This window comes from Propithecus coquereli, unplaced genomic scaffold, assembly GCF_000956105.1.
Source record: "Propithecus coquereli isolate 6110/MARCELLA unplaced genomic scaffold, Pcoq_1.0 Scaffold23, whole genome shotgun sequence".
Taxonomy (NCBI): Eukaryota; Metazoa; Chordata; class Mammalia; order Primates; family Indriidae; genus Propithecus; species Propithecus coquereli.
This window is the reverse complement of record NW_012147841.1, coordinates 7,350,650-7,367,321: the sequence shown is the minus strand read 5'-3', so window position 1 is coordinate 7,367,321 and position 16,672 is coordinate 7,350,650. Positions and strand designations below refer to the sequence as shown.

Here is a 16,672-nt window from a genome sequence, read left to right as displayed (position 1 = left end):
TGCTTTATATACTTTAACTTTGGTTTTCAGGGTAAATAATGATAAGAAATGTGAAAAGTAATGTCTGGTATTTTAAATATTAAAAGGAGGTGATACAAATGTAGAGAAATAAAGAAGAGATAATTGAACTCAGGTTAATGGTTTTTCTTTTAAAAACATCAGGATTCAATCTATATATTTAAAGATAGCTATTGACATGAAAGGAAACTAAAGCCAGATCAAGGCAACAATTTCATAATATGTTATCTATCGTGACTTATATATAATTTCAAAAATGTAATTACTGAATATATTCCATTCCAGTTCAAATTTTCCTCAGCATTCCATACTGTGTGGATTTTCATTTATGTTTCTTCTCATTCCACTCCTTATTCTCATGTCTGCTGTTGAGCAGATGGAGAAGAAATACCATTAAAAACATTAAATTGTATTACTGAGATAATAAAAATTTTGGTATGGTGATATGATATGGTAATTCTCTCAGGGAATAAATATCTAAATTTAATTATTTAAAGAGAGACTACAATTCTTGATTGTGATTTTTTTTCTGTTTATGCCAAATAACGTCTAGGCTATTGGCCATTATTTGATGTTTTGAGGTGCTCTTTTATTTATTTTTGTAGTATTATTTCTTAAGCAAGCATTTAATGAATTCCTACTTTATGCAAATGAGTATACTATCTTTACTTCTTGTTTCCATTTAATGATTCTAAAATATTACTCCAGAGGAAATTAAAGGAAGAAGACCTTCCAAACTGGTGTTTCTTAAGTGTTTTTGTCCAAACCCTTTTGGCACCGCAGAATCCTACTCAAAATATCAAATTAAAAAAAGTAAAAACTTTGTCTAAATATTTTTTGTTTGGAAAAACATGCATCACTACTTATTGTACATGTAGCTATTTTATCCACTGAAATTAGTAGTAATTTCAAAAAATTATCAAGAACTTAAAAACCTTTCAATGTATTGTTCTCCAAGAGTCTTGAATAAATATGAGAATTTTAACCATAAATCATTGTTCTAATATTTCCTGTCTATCTGTTTTGGCATTGGGGTCAATGCTTCCTTGAGGAAATATTATTGTTTCTAGTTCTCAAAGACTTACTAAAAAGAATTGACTTCAGCAGATGATGTGTGTGAAAAGGTGCAAGAAAGAAATTGGAGTAAATTTGAATATAATTATAAGGACAAGTTTTATTTTCCTCTGAGGATAGCAAGGTGAGTTGTTTCTTCAAACAAGCATAATTAAATCTCTTCATATGAATCCTGGGAATATTGTGTGTGTAAAAGCAAACCCACAAAAAGAGATGACTATTGTTAAGGCACAAGTGAAAGTATTCTAAACACCTCTGTTTTCATTGTCCACAGGAGAGCTGGAGGTGTTTCAGAAAGATGGGGAACGAAAAATTCAGAGTCGTCAGCAACTTCCAGTGGGAACAACCTGGGGGCCGTTTGCTGGGAAGATGGACTTGAATAATAACTCCTTGGTATGTGGATGCTCTGAGATGGTTGACTCTTAATATTTTGTCATAGCTCAGAAATTATCTCTGCTTGCTTCCCAGTGAAGTCACTAAAAATAACAGTTTGTTTTTGCTTTTTCATGGACCACAAAACTTGGATATTTTCCAAGCGGTTTGTCTCTGACAGTAACGTACTCAGAATTTAGAAGGAAACAGGTTACTCGTACTAAATGGTTGGCTAGGAAGGTAATTTATAAGGTTATTGCTTTATCTGCTTAGCCAGGCTAAGACTATTTACATTTAATAATACGTACAATTGCCTTTATTTTTAAGATGACAAAAATTAATTGTCATACATTACAGGTTTACATGAAGAACAAAAAGTAAACAACTTTGTTATTCCTTGGTAATACTTGTTCGTACCTTTAAGAGCAAGGATGAATGATTAGCATTATGATTTTTGTTGTTAACTTTTTTGTAAAAGTTCTGAGAACAGAAGTCTACCACTCGGTCAGATTATATGGATAATTGATTAATTAGATGTTTTAAAAAGTAGTGGAGAAGTGGGTAATTTGATTACATTTAAACTTTAATTCTTAATCGGATATATTTGTTTCTATTGCTGCTGTAACAAATCACCACACTTTGTGGCTTAAAAACACAGATTTGTTGTCTTGCATTTCTGGAGGTCAGAAGTTCAAAATGGGTCTCACTGGGCTAAAATCAAGATGTCTCCAGAGTTGTGTTCCTTTCTTAGGGCTCTAGAGGGGAATCTGTTTTCTCCCCCTTTCCACCTTCTCAAGGCTGCCCACACCTTCGGCTCACGATCCCCTTCCATCTTCAAAGCCTCCCCTTTCTAACCCATTTGTCTGCCTCCCTCTTCCACATTTCAGGATGCTTATGAATACATTGGGTGCACCCGTGTAATCTAGGCTGATTTCTCTATGTTAGGTCAGCTGAGTAACACCCTTAATTCTATTTGCTTCCTTAATTTCCCTTTGCCATGCCAAGTAACACTCACAAATTCCAGAGATTAGGATGTGGACATCTTTGGGAGGACACTATTCTGCCTACCATGTGAGATAAAATAAAAAATAATAGCTGAAAACCTCTCCTATTATAAGCAATAAGACAAATGATAAAACTTGCAAAGAAAAATGTTTCATATTCCTTAGAAGATCCAGAAATTTGGTAAGTATCCATCCCAATGAATGTCCTTCTCTCTGCATGTTATTTATGTAGGAAGAGTCTCGTGACTGTGTAATGACTGGATCTGCACTATGGGGACATAAAATCTCCCAGAGGGGTTTTGGCACATGTAGTGGATTCAGCAACATTGCATTTTTTGTTCAATTTATTACATGACAGAAATTCCTTCTTCAAGTTATTAGATGAAAGAAACTGATATGTGCCAAGCTCGTTCATTCAGTGCCATGTGGCTGTGATAGAGGTTATTGAGTCAACTAAAAGTAATGATTGGTATTAATGGGAAATATTTGTGTCGCCATACATTCAAACAACATACGAGATTCTAGGGGTGTGTTTCTTACTTTCTAGATCCATGTATTTATCCATAGAAGAATGAGGTAGGGAATTTCACATGTATTTAAGGACAAAACAAGTTGACTTGACAGTCCTGGCTGAATATTTAATAATCTGAGTAACTTACTCTGTGTGGGCCAGTGCAGCTACCTCAAAAAGTGTTTGAGATGTGGCCCCACAAACACTGTGGGCCTTAGTTTGTTGAGTTGAGACCGTTCTGTTGATTCCTTTCGGAAAACAATATTACCTACACCGATCTCTCAAGCTAAAGAATGGTAAGAAAGGAAAGAGAAAGATCCTTTAAACATCAAATGTTCAGTTAAATATCATTCTAAACCCGTTCAATCTGGGGTTTTTTATTTGTTCTCTAGCACTGCTTAAAAAACATTTTAAGCTGTGAGATATTTATCTTATTTTTCATTGTGTATCAGATATCAGCATGACCTTTAGTCATTTCTCTGATACTTCTTTAAAAGTGTACTGCCACTGAAGTGGCATCTGTAGTTGATGTAAGAAATGATGAACATTTCCCCATTTACTATATTAAAATAATATCTATATTAAAATATAAATTTTGATTTGTGTTTATATCATTTTCTGTCTATACACAGAGTCGTAGTTTTATGAGCTTTTTGGCATATACTATTAATAAATTGTGATGGATGGAAAATAAACTTATTCTAGAAAGTTTAATTTTTCATTGAAGTAATTTTCTGTTTTTAGACAGAGGACATTGTTTTGTTGCCTTAATACTCCTATACCACTCTAAAGCTATTTTATGCCATATTTTTTTTTTTTTTTTTTTGAGACAGAGTCTCGCTTTGTTGCCCGGCCTAGAGTGAGTGCCATGGCGTCAGCCTAGCTCACAGCAACCTCAAACTCCTGGGCTCAAGCAATCCTTCTGCCTCAGCCTCCTGAGTAGCTGGGACTACAGGCATGTGCCACCATGCCCGGCTAATTTTTTTTTTTCTGTATATATGTATTTTTAGTTGTCCAGATCATTTCTTTCTATTTTTTAGTAGAGACGGGGTCTCACTCTTGCTCAGGCTGGTCTCGAACTCCTGACCTTGAGCAATCCACCCGCCTCGGCCTCCCAGAGTGCTAAGATTACAGGCGTGAGCCACTGCGCCCGGCCTTATGCCATATTTTTATATGAGTCAATTTATAGATATGAAATTTCCAGAATTTTTGATACTACTTAAAAATGTATGTAGAGTATAAAATATCAAGTAATGGGTAATAATTCTTTATAGAAAACTATATTAATACCTCAAGTATTTTTATCTTAGGGTTTAAATATCTAATTACACTATTTACTTAAAATATATGGCATTTTTCCCTATTTTAAAATTTAGTTGCTTGACTAAAATATAATTTTAAAATATTTTCCTTTTGAAATAAGATTCTCTTCTAGAATTTACTTCTGATTTTATGCCATCAAATACCACTAGTACTATTATTGCTACTACAGTTACTACTTAGCTGCAGTCACCAACCCCCAGCCGTGGACTGCCTGGTAGGGACCGGGCCGCAGAGCTCTGCTGGCCCCCAAGCCCATCCGTGGAAAAACGGTCTTCCATGAAACTGGTCCCTGGTGCCAAAATGGTTGGGGACTGGGGGCCACTGCAGTCTCCAGTAAATTGGTTAGCATGTACTGCATATTATTCATTTCTAAACCCTGTGCAGAGAATTGAAAAATAGATTGGCTCATTTAATCCTCCAAGCAAAAGAGTGAATTTGATTCTATTATAAATTATATTTTGTACATGGGAAAATAAAAGCTCTAGCTTTCGATTCCAGAATCTGCATTTTTAAAGACTATGCTATACTGCCTCCTTAGTTTAACATGTGTAGCATGATTTGAACATGATACAATTGTTGGGGATTTCTTTATGTGAATTCTAAATTTATAAAAAAATCTGAGAGAAAATACGCAAAGATTAGAGATATACCTATTTTTTTTTCCTTTGGACAAAATATTTGTTATGACACGTAGACTACTTGAGCAATTAGGGGTTAATTCAAAGACTTCTGCAACTTTACAATTTGGACAATACTTTAATATATATTTTGCATCATGAAGACACATTTTCCTTATAATAAAATATATGGCCTGGTAACCCTTCCTTAGCCAACCTTGAATCAAATTTGGATTAACACACTCTTTTAAATTGCGTCTTCGCCAACTGATATAATGTTACTCTGCTTAAACTCACGGTGTTGGCGCAGAAGATTCAGCACACTAATTAATCCAACACAGTAATTAATTGAGTCACCATGCCAGATGTCAAATCCTTTTTATATCTTTCAAGTCCCCATCTTGAAGTGCCTTAGCAATATGCCATCTTCTGCAGGAAGCCTTTGTAGACCAGTTATTTGGATATATATAGAACATTTCAAGAAATACAGTCTAGAAATACCAAACAAATCAGTTTGACGAAAAGTTATTCTTGGAATCATACAACACACTGAACGTTGAAACAGAATATCTCTTGCCCATATTTTATTATTTTGGTAGATACTTCACGCTTTAAAACTTTAATAATAGCAGCAGCAGCACAGTAAATACTTTCATTGGGCCAGATACTGGTCAAAGTACTTTACATATTAATATTTTATATCATAGTTCTTACACAAGTGTAAGAGAAGGTAATATTTATCTCCTTTGTTACAGAGGAGGAAACCGCTACTTTGGTAAGTTAGATAACTAGCTCAAGGTCAATTTATTCTTATTCCAGAACCCATGCTGCAATCTTAGAAATGTCTGCAATATGGGACTAATAATACTGCCTAGCTTAGAGGAATTTCGTGAAGACTGAATGAGATGGCATATGTGAGTTATCAACAAATTTCAACTACTATTACTAGTCAGTGATCTTTAGAAATGAACCCATAGAAATATATCAAGTTTAAAGCAGAAAAGACTCCCCAGATTAAATAGGCAACATTGTAGACCTTGGTGTTTAGAGATTTTTCATGCCTAAATTTGACTATTTGCCAAGGGCTTTGTCTTAGGATTCTCCAGAGAAACATAACAACAGGATATCTATGTATATAGAAAGAGATTTATTATAAAGGAATTGGCTCATGCAGTTATGGGGGTTAGTGAATCCAAGATCTGCAGTACGGACTGGTGGGCTGGAGACCCAGGAGAGCCAGTGGTGCAGGTGAAGTCTGAAGGCAGGGAAGTCACCTGGAGAATTTCTTCTTGCTTGGGGAGGCCAGTCTTCTTAGTCTACTCAGGTCTTCAGTTGATTGGATGAGGCCCGCCCACAGTATGGATGATAATCTGTTTTACCTAAAGTTCACTGATTTAAGTGTTACTTTTGTTCAAAAACACCTTCTGAGTTAATACATAAAATTAATCATCACAGACTCCAAAAGTCTGCAGTACATTTCAAGTTCCGGTATTTTTGAGGTACATCCTTATGGCCCTGAAAGATTTATTAACAGTGAGTGAGCCTAGCCTTCTTTTCAGCATCCCACCTCACTTCTGAGGAATGACTTACATTAAATGCTATCACGGAGCACAAACTTGATAGTTTTCAAAGTTTTGAAATTTTATTCACTGAAAAAATCAAAGGGCCACTGACAAGGAAGACATTTTTTAAATTATCTCAAGTTCTGATCAATATCTACTTTGGATGTGTTTTAGAATTTCCCTATTTATATGTTATGCCTTTGAAATTTTCCCCATATTCTCCCAAAGACAAAGATCTTGTAATAAACTAAATCTCAGCTGTGCTAGCACATGGTAATACTTAATAAATATCAAACAACAATGATTATTAGAAAATTGGATGTCTGGAATTTAAGTGGCATTTGCCCTCTCTTGCTTTTGAATATATCAACTGTCAGTAGATAACTAGTCTGAGTGGATTCAGCCAACTGCTGGAATCATGCAACATGCATACTTAATTAAATAGAAAGCCCCAGATTACTTACAACATAATGGTAAACTCATCATAATCTGTTAAATTCAACAAATGAAATTTGATAGAGAAATCTCATTTCATTCTGTTCAATCAGAATAGAACCTTGTTTTATTTTCCCACAGGGTATTCGTGACATTGAGTTCTACAAATATGAAATATTATATAAAGGGCCCTATAGATATTTTATTGACCTAATAATGAAATAAAGCATTAAGTTGTATCTTAAAAGTTTTAAGATAGTTATCTCCATAGAAATGTGGTTGAAGACAGAATGAGAGTTTCCTGATCTGCATTATTTTAATTAGAATCACTAATTGCCTCCATTTCTTCCCATCCAGTTCCGCCTCTTTCAGTATTCATCTTTGATCTCATTCATTGCTAGAGTCTTCCATTTTCGTGCTGTACAAATGTATCTCTACCCATATGTCTCCAGCATTGACCTTCATAGCTAAAGGCTGCTTAGTGGACACATCCGTGAATTTTCTACCTGAGGATTTTTTTCCAGCCTTAGAAGCAAACTTGCTGCAAGCTGGGCAAGCTGCAAGTGCTGGAGAATTCATGTTCCCAGAGGTAATCCTCAACCAATAATGGACAGAAAGTTGGTAGAATAACACCTCTGCTTCCCGCCTCTTTGTTAGGATATGAGACGTGTTCTACACTGTCTCTTAGAGTTTTCCAGTGGAACTGAACTCTGATAAGCTTCATACTGCACACTTCATGGGCTTACTTTCTTTTTCTGCTTACTTCTCAATAATCCTACTGGAATTTTCTGATCACATTCACAATAAACTACTTGTATTTGAATCAGTCTCAGGGGAATCTTCTGGGGCAGCTATACTATGACAGCCTCTAAGATATAATAATGATTTAAATATGAAAGCAATATCCAAAACATTGCTGAGACTATAGAGGACGTAGATGTATTAAATCTTTATTATGCAATTTTGGACATCTACCACTGACACATAGTAGGTATTCAATAAATGCTCTTTAAAATAAAAATCTAATCTATCTGAATTTACTTATCAGAACATTCTCACTGACCCCACCCATATCCTCCCCTGTTTATCATTTCAATGATATAATTTATAATTTTGCTGAGGCATGCCTTTTTGTTGGGTGTCATATTTCTTTTCACTGATGTTGACATTGTGAATGATATCTTCCTTTAATATTCATTTTCGTCTGGGCTCAGGACTACCATACTTTCCTACTTCTCATATCCCTCTGGGCCTTGGCTCTTTTTAATTTAACTATGTGTGTTTCCCAAAACACCTCTGTGCTTTCTTCTCTTCTCCCTCTGTTCCCAGTGCCTCAGGGAGCTTATCTACTCACAAAGCTTCAGCTACTAATTTACAAATGACATTTAAATAAAAAATCTCTAACCTTGGCTTTTTACCCTTTCTCTAATAGCGCATTTCAACTGTTTTCCAAGCCTTTTCTACTTTATTCCTCCAACTAAACAGTCACAAGGAGAGTTTATTCCTGTTTCCACGATGGCCTTTCTGTAGTTCTCCCTGACTTTCGGTGGCCTTTGATCCTAGGGCTCTAGTCTCTTTTCCTGCCTCTGCAGGGAGTCCATTCTATTAGTTATCCCACATTTTTCTGCATTTCTACCTCTCCTTCTCAATCTCAAATGCTTGCTCACAAACAGTTACTCATATCCACACCTCTCTCCTTTTAGTAACTACTACCCTTTCTTTTGTCTTCTATTCAGAGTCAACATCTTCCAAGATTCTCCTTTTCACATCCAGAGACCAAGTACCAAAGCTCCTGCTTTCTTAATGCTCGTTCTGTTCTTTCTGTTCCCATTGCCACTGCTTTAGTTGAAACCTTCATCATTTTTCCCTTGATTATATGATGTTCTTCTAACTGTTCTTTCTGCCTTCCTTCTTATCTCCTTTTTCTTTCCACACATCACTGTCTGTCCCAAAGACAAAACTACAGAAGTCACTTAACTCGTGTGCTTAAAATCATCCTAAAAGGGCACAAGAGAACTCGAATTCTTTAGTAAAGGCCGTCATGATGCTCGCCTCCTAAGCTCTTAGCCCTTGTCCACTCTTATGTAGACTTCAGCCACCCTGAACTACCTGTAGTGCTCTGAGTGTACACTTTTCTCCCATCTCTGTTCATTTGGTTGTGCTATTTTATCATTCTAGAAACCTGTGTGCCCCCCCATGTCCCTCTCCATGTCACTTCCTCCAGTTAATACTTAAAGACTCTGCTCAAGGTCACCCCTAAAGTAGACCTTCCCTGAAGCCCCCAGTTTGGAGTAAATATTTTCCTGATCCTCTAGTTTACTAGGATAAGAGCACCGATCATATAATGGCTAGTTCCTTTTCTTTTATTATTTTTGGTCTATCTCCCCTGCAGACCATATGCCTCTTGTTTATATATATATATTTAATCTTTCCTCCTTCCTACCCAGAACAACATCTAGCTTATAGTAAGAGCTCAATGAATAAATTTCTAATTAATGAGCACATTAATATTCCTTCCTTCACTTTTCTACATCTCAGGGAATGCTGCACACCTCTCCTTATTCAAGACCCCTACATCCTCCCTGAGCCTTTACAGCCATTTCTGTTTCCTCTGTAATCTAGTTTCATCCATCCAACTCAGCACTGCAGTCACCACAGTAAATGATATCTTGTATCTATTTTATTTGTTTATATGTTATTTTTTATTTTAATCTCATTTGAAAGGAAGATTCAGTAGGACAAGATAACTATTTCTATTTCTTCAGTTTTTATCACTAAGGAGATATGTTCATGATGGTTTCTTGATAAATGTTGACTAATTTCAGTGTAAGATTTGCAACCCTCCGAGGCGGTTAGTGAGGATGATGCGTTGAGCCTATTCAGGTGATTTTGATTTGTTTACAACAGAATCGGTTTTAGATCCCTCACTATGACATGGGTGAAGGCCAAGAAGGTGTTCTGCTCCACCATGCTTTCTGTGAAGTCTCATCCAGCATCACACTTTCCAGTGACAAACCATCTGGGAAATTCCATCTGTCTCTGCTTGGAAACTAAGGTGGCAGTCGCCCACTGTGAACAATTTTCTATTAACTTCTTGGATAAGATCAGTCAGATTTATACTGAATTGATGGGAACCGTAAGAGCAGGGTTGTTCCAAAAGAAGACAAATGTACTGATTCCTCTAATTGGGCTTAAGCCAGTTTCATTCACAGATGCCCTGAGGTTCTAGTAGTGCAAGGACTTATAACCTTTTTAATTGTACCCTGTTCCTCTTGGGAAGCGTTGGTGAAATTCATTATTGATGGAGGTGGTAGATTTTTCCCTTAGGGAGGGCAAAATCCTGGCTTCTCTAATGCTCTATCTGCTATGTGGAGAATTAATGGAAACAGAGTGGACAAGGAAGTGGCTCAAAGAAGACATGAAGGCAAGACATTTAATGCTGAAGAGGCTTGGAAAATGATGCGTTGCCCTGGTTTCTAGAATTAGAGTAGGATTGTTTTGTTTGTGTGCTTGGTGGGGAGAGTACTCAGGGTGAAGGGAGAAGTTGGTGAGAAGGCCTGAGTAATCAAAGGTGTTCTACTGAATGTGAATCAGAAAGGAAGAAACCAAACACCAGCAAATTATTTCACAGTTTGAATATGTAGAAACAAGCCAGGGAGGTCAGCTGTGTATCGCTATGAAGGGATTAGCTGTATTGTAATGCAGACACAGTGATAATGTTGGCAGTGGATGAAAATATATTGTCGTATTGGAAAATAATGTTGAAATTAAAACGTAAATTGCACCCTTTCTGATAATTTGTACTTGCCTCCCAACTATACCTTTCGTGTGTAGCTAGTCTGCCTGCTAACCTCAATCTCCTTTTGACTTACTTTTTCTCCTAATGGTCAAGTCGTTTGAGGTTCTTTACGCTCAGACTTGGATTGAAACGTAGGAACACAAAGACACTATTCTTTGCCACAGACAGACCATAATTTTATTTATGAGCCTAACTTAACCTCCTCCTTAAACACATTTTTGCCTTTGGGTTACATGGCTAAACCTGTTTACCTATACTAGGGCCAAGTTTGAAAAAACAAAAACATCTTTTTTCGTTTTGAAGATTATTCATTGTTCTCTTTTTCTAGAACTCTGAGAATAACTTTTCTTAAAGATGATGTTTTATTGAGTTATTAAAATGACCCGTAGTGTTAAACTGTTAATTTATTTAATGTCTAAGAGGAGAAGTTATTCCTATCATTATAACATGATCGAAGCTGCTCTACTGAGAGTATGTGTATAACGTCGAGGTTAACAAGTGGCCCTATCTTTCCCACAGAGTTCAGGCATGAAGGATGAAGGAGGGTTATTGATTTATAGCTCCAGGTACTTTTAATGGGAGTTGTCAGTGTCTGTAGCTCTTTTCCCACACATCAGCTTTCTTATATGAGTTTTCTAAACACAGATTTCACTGCCACTGTCATTTCTCGTAGTTGCCAATAGTAGGTATCACGAAGACCTGAGGAGGAAGAGCGTGGATACATAGAGACCTCACCTCCCTAAGGGGAGGCCATCATCATCTTGACTAGTGAAGAAGTGGGTTGTAAAGCATAACTCTATTGTCTTCATAATTATAAAATATAAATCTTGAAAAATTTTTCTTTTCTAGAGGTGAAGGTAAAAAATGAGAAAGCACTGTGAGGAGCAGCTGTTTGAAAAGTTGACCAAAACCGTCTTGTGCCATTTGCTGGTAGATCTGGCATGCCTTTCAAAGTCTCCCAACTTGACTTTTTTGAGGAATTGCCATTTGACAACTATTTTAAAACAGTTAGCTTGGCATTGTGTACTACCTGTTCTCTGCATGGTTAAAATAAATATTCTGCCAATGTTATGAGGATTTAGCAGCAATCTCAGCTCAATACAAAAATTATTACATTCAGTAACTTGGATATGATACCTGTGAGAGTAGATATAGGTACCATTTTATATTCCTTCAGTCTGATCTTAAAAATCAAAATTATTTAGGGATAATTCTTTGTTAAACTCTCATAACATACTGGACTCTCTTTTTAATCTAATTATCAATCACTATTCTCAGGATGGCATTAACCAAGTATCGCAATTTGACTGTATTTCTCAGTTGTCATTGACAATCTTTGCTATCATATGGCTTTTCCTGGCATAGGCAAGTTTGTGACCCTGACCAAGCCACTCCTGTAAAGCTCTGTGTTGCTGCTGCATGATGGTCCAGAGGGAAGCATTTTTAATATATATTTCCAATAGAAAAATAAAGTAATATTTATTACATGCTTTTGGATATTTGTGAGATTATTTGAGAAACTCTATTTTAGAGATTAATATCTTTTTACCTGTTAATTTAAGTATTGAATTTAAAGTTGTTCTTTATGATTCACTTTTCTTCTAAAACTCTTTGTCCTAGGTTTGATGAAACTGTGGTTTCTTGATTCAAGAAATGTGTGTATTGTCTGTGCCATTTTGTATGTTTTATTTTCTATCACTGTATTTGAAAGGTTGGGCAGCCAGAGTCAAGCACAGGGTTATGTAGCTTGGCCTGTGGTTTTTCTCATACTCTTCAGTCTCTGTTTCTGAGTATTAAAACATATGGGCACAGCTTAGCTAGGTGTCTCTGGCATAGTGTTTCTCATAAGGCTGCAATCAAGGGGACAGGCAGGTCTGTGGTGTCATCTGAAGGCTGAACCAATAGAGGATCTGCTTGCAAGCCACTCACTGTTGACTCAATTCCTTGGGTAGTGGGTCTCTCCATAAGGTGACCCACCATATGGCAGCTGGCATAGCTCTGAACAAGCAAATGAGAGAGGAAGCCCAAGGCAAAAGCCACAGTCTTTCTGAATGTTAATCTTTTAAGTGACATCCCATCACCTTTGCTGAATTCTGTTCACTAGGTCTAGCCCACCCTAAAGGGAAGGAAATTACACAAGGCCTTAAAACCAGAAGGCTAGGTGACTGAGAACCATCTCAGAGGCTGTCTACCATAGAAAGCAATCTGCAAAAGTAGTTACCTGACCTCTAGATAGGGAAGGACTTTCAAATACTTACAGCAATGGACGGAATCAAGAAAAAATTCAATTAATTTGAATAGAGAAAACAAAATCATAGGCTGTAAAGCATCATAACCAAAATCAAAAAATTAAAATTAAAAGAACATTTGTGAAAATGAGATATATTTTATTCTTATTTCTGGAAGTAAATATAGTTTTCCACATAGAAGGTGATCTATAACTTCTTGATTAACTTACTTAGATGTTAATTTTGCAGATAGAGAAAGGTGAATTAGAATATATAAAACATGATTTATACAAAATCTCATGGCTATTAGAAATCAGAAACAATTTTCTGAGTGTTTCTTCTCCTTTGGTAATTTTGAGAAACATACAGTAACACACAGTAAAGATCAAAAGTGAGAGAGAAAGTACAGGAAAGAGCCCATGATGGGATCAGAATAGCCTGATTCTAGCCCTGGCTGTTATTACCCAAAGTGGATGTGTTATCTTGGGTAATCACACATGCTCTCAGTTTTCTCCTTTATAAAATAGGGTTATTATACCAGCCCTACATCATAGGGTTGTTGTAAAATTATATAAAATTATATGCATTTAGTCATTTTGAAATATATACAGATTGTTAAACAAACCTAGATTACTTTTTATTATGCCTGTGAATGAATGGAACATAGATTTTTCATTCCTTTAATTTCCCAAGCAGTGCAGCTAGCCTGTTCTCTTCTGTCCTCTCTCTGAGCATACTTAAACAGCACTTCTGATTGTTGTCATAGGAATATATCTTCATAGACGTGTGTACACATGTCTTCATACACACAGACACACATCCTTATTGATTAGCCAACATGAGTATTCTGAGAACTCATAGCTTAGAGTGTTTATCATCTAAGCAGACAATCATCACAAAAGCATAGAAAAATACATATTTTTAGGAACAGAAAGAAGGTTAAGTGGTCAAACTGCTTTTTGAGTTATTGTGGCATCTTTGTGGTTTTCTTTTGTAAGGATTTATTCTTCAGAAAGCATTTCTCAGGTATGTGATTGGGGATTTCAGACAACTGGAAAGGTAATTTGCCCTGTCTGATTCGCTTTTGAGTTAGGTTTGTATTTTGAAATGTTAACTCAATTCTTTCAGTATTTATGGCATTGTAGAGCTCTGTACAGAATGGAGTGAATAGGCAGTCATAATGTAGGCAATGATGCACCATGAAATAAAAAGAAATAGGGACAGAGTTTGGAAGAGCAGAGGCATTGTACATGCCTTAAGTTTTAGCTTTTACTAAGAAGTCAAACAAATACCATTTTTGTACTTCATTAGCCTATGTGTAATAATGTGAGCATTATCCCGTGGACAGGAGCAGCAAAAGTCCTTCAGGTTCTGATTCTAACTTTGGATGTGACGTTACCACCTCTCCTCTGAAAGCCACAGCTTCTCAGTCATGTGTAACACATTCGCACTTGTGGAGGGAGATGTACCAAGTGATACCTGCACGTGCATCTGAGCTAAGTAAGCATCAGTAGTCAAGTATATGTTGAATTAGTGTTTATAGAAAAAAAGTGTGTGGGGGGATGGGTAGCATTTGCCTTTATTAAAGAAATTCAGAGGTGGTAAAAAGAAAATTTGTCCTTTACCTGAATATTTACAGCAAGGAACCTAGGCGCTTTTATTCTTGTTGCATTGCTGCAAAACTTGTTGAAAATGACAACTCTTCAGGTGAAGCAGACATTTGCAGAAGTGTCCCTGTTTCTGTTGCTACTCCAGGAGGAGCGGGGACGAAAGAGGAAGAGTGCATGATGAAAGGCACATAGTGGTTGGCTCCATTACTTCATTAATCAAGTGGAGGCATTCTGAAAAATGTTTCTCTTTGGTCACAGCCATCTATTTTTTGGTGTTAATCTGCACCCTGTGGCAGGGTTTTGTGAAAGGAAACAATGTGCAGTTGTATAACCCCCCCTTCCCCCCAATTGTTGTAGCCCCTGTCAGAAGGCTCCGAGGATGATGCAGGTCTGTATCAGCCTGATAAGGGAAAAGAGGATTCAAAATGGCTTTGGAGAGACTCTGTGGGAGTAGAGTGTGCTGTTTTGGACTAGACGAGCTATGGAAGACGGCAGAGGCCCTTAATGGGATCCTAAGGGTTCAGTGCCAAACCTTCTGCTGCTTCTTAAAGATTTTCTCATGAAATATTTTAATGGTAAAATTCTGTGACTGTCAGAGGGGCCGAGGTTCAAGATGCTGTTTTAAGTCATTTCCTCCATAATCTGTGATTAGTCAATCCAGGTCAAAATGACAAAAAAGAATTAAAAAAAAAAAAAAAAACCTCAAAAAACCTCCCAGAGTATATATTAGGTCATTTTTATACTGTTGACAATGAGTTTTCAAGCCATTGTCATCATAAGCTCTGTATGAATGGCCAGTACATTTTATATACCGTAGATTCCTATTTTATGGCTAGATGAAATATGAACTATCTTTTATAATGCTGATTCCATTTTGGCAGGCCTTTGGATCCACATATGGTTCAGTTAAGCTGTTTTGGAGCCTAATATACCTTTGTTATTTATTGGGATTTTTGAAAGGGGATAAATGTGTTATTTTTGCTCTGGATTAAAAAAAATACACATTAAGTGTTTCAAAACTAATTCATACAGCTAAGAGAATTCTAGTGAGCCTTAAAAACTGATCTGCTGTTGTTAGGACAGCTAAAATGAAACCATTCTTACCTGTGAAGGAAGAAATAAAAAGACAGCTGAAGCTCTAGCAAAATAGAACCATTATTTTTTACCTCTCCATAATAATATATTAATATAGAGAGAGCAATTAGTGAGGAGAGGTAAGAAAGCTTGACATCAAGTTAACACACTGTTAACATTAAGCATCTTTAGGTTCATAGATGCTCCTAGGATTTTTTTATTACTCCTTCCCCTGGTGGTCTGGTGTTTTATGAGTAAATATATAGACATAAAAAATTTAAAACAATGTGCTTGTCAGATGGATGTCAGATGGATAATGATGTCGCATAGCATGGATAGTCCAATGCTGCCGAGAGGTGAAGTGTATCCCTTCTGCTGAGGCCTGACGAATGGGGAAATAACTCCCTCTTCAACATTAACGTCCTTGTTTCGGTGACTTTAACTCAGACTCTAAACTTTTGGTTAAAAGAATGTGTGAAAATATGAACAAAGATAGAATAGAAGAAAAGTGACATAGCCATCAAAGCCATTTTGAAATACTATATTTTCTTTCTAAAAAAGCTTTGGAAAGATAGACCTATTTGGATAACAAGACTCGTGTTTTGTATTTGTAAAGAGCCTTCAGATTTTCATATGGTTATTTATTTTTACTTGAAGTTAATCATTAAATAAACTTGTTAGAATGGGTACAACCTAAACTCTTGATCATTGGTTATGTAAGGGTCTGGATAAAAGAATAGAGGTGGAACCATTCGGACTTGTCACTCTAACTAATTCTCCTGTCATACTGTGTGACTTCTTAGTAGGATGTTAGCTTTGTCTTCTTTACAGTCAAATGGAAAGGTAGTGGAATAATTATTTTTATTATTTCATAACTATTTTAACAGTCTTCCCCTGCTGCATCTGTTAGCAATTAAGTGACAAAAATTTATTCCTTTATCTAATGTTATACATATTGTGATAGAAGTCTTGAAGGAAAACTTGACTCAGTATTTATTAAGTATCTAATGTAAGTCAGGAACTCTGCTAAAAATTGGGGTACAGA

General features: G+C 36.2%; 1 protein-coding gene across 2 annotated transcripts in view; it reads left to right on the top strand.

Annotated features, from left to right (window-relative positions):
- The window catches only part of ZFPM2 (zinc finger protein, FOG family member 2), a 616,571-nt gene that overhangs the window by 333,163 nt on the left and 266,736 nt on the right, over positions 1 to 16,672 (top strand). For both annotated transcript variants that reach the window (XM_012645307.1, XM_012645308.1), the window contains exon 4: positions 1,367 to 1,485. In XM_012645307.1, coding sequence (XP_012500761.1) covers positions 1,367 to 1,485 — 119 coding nt within the window. The remainder of the gene's footprint in view (positions 1 to 1,366; positions 1,486 to 16,672) is intronic.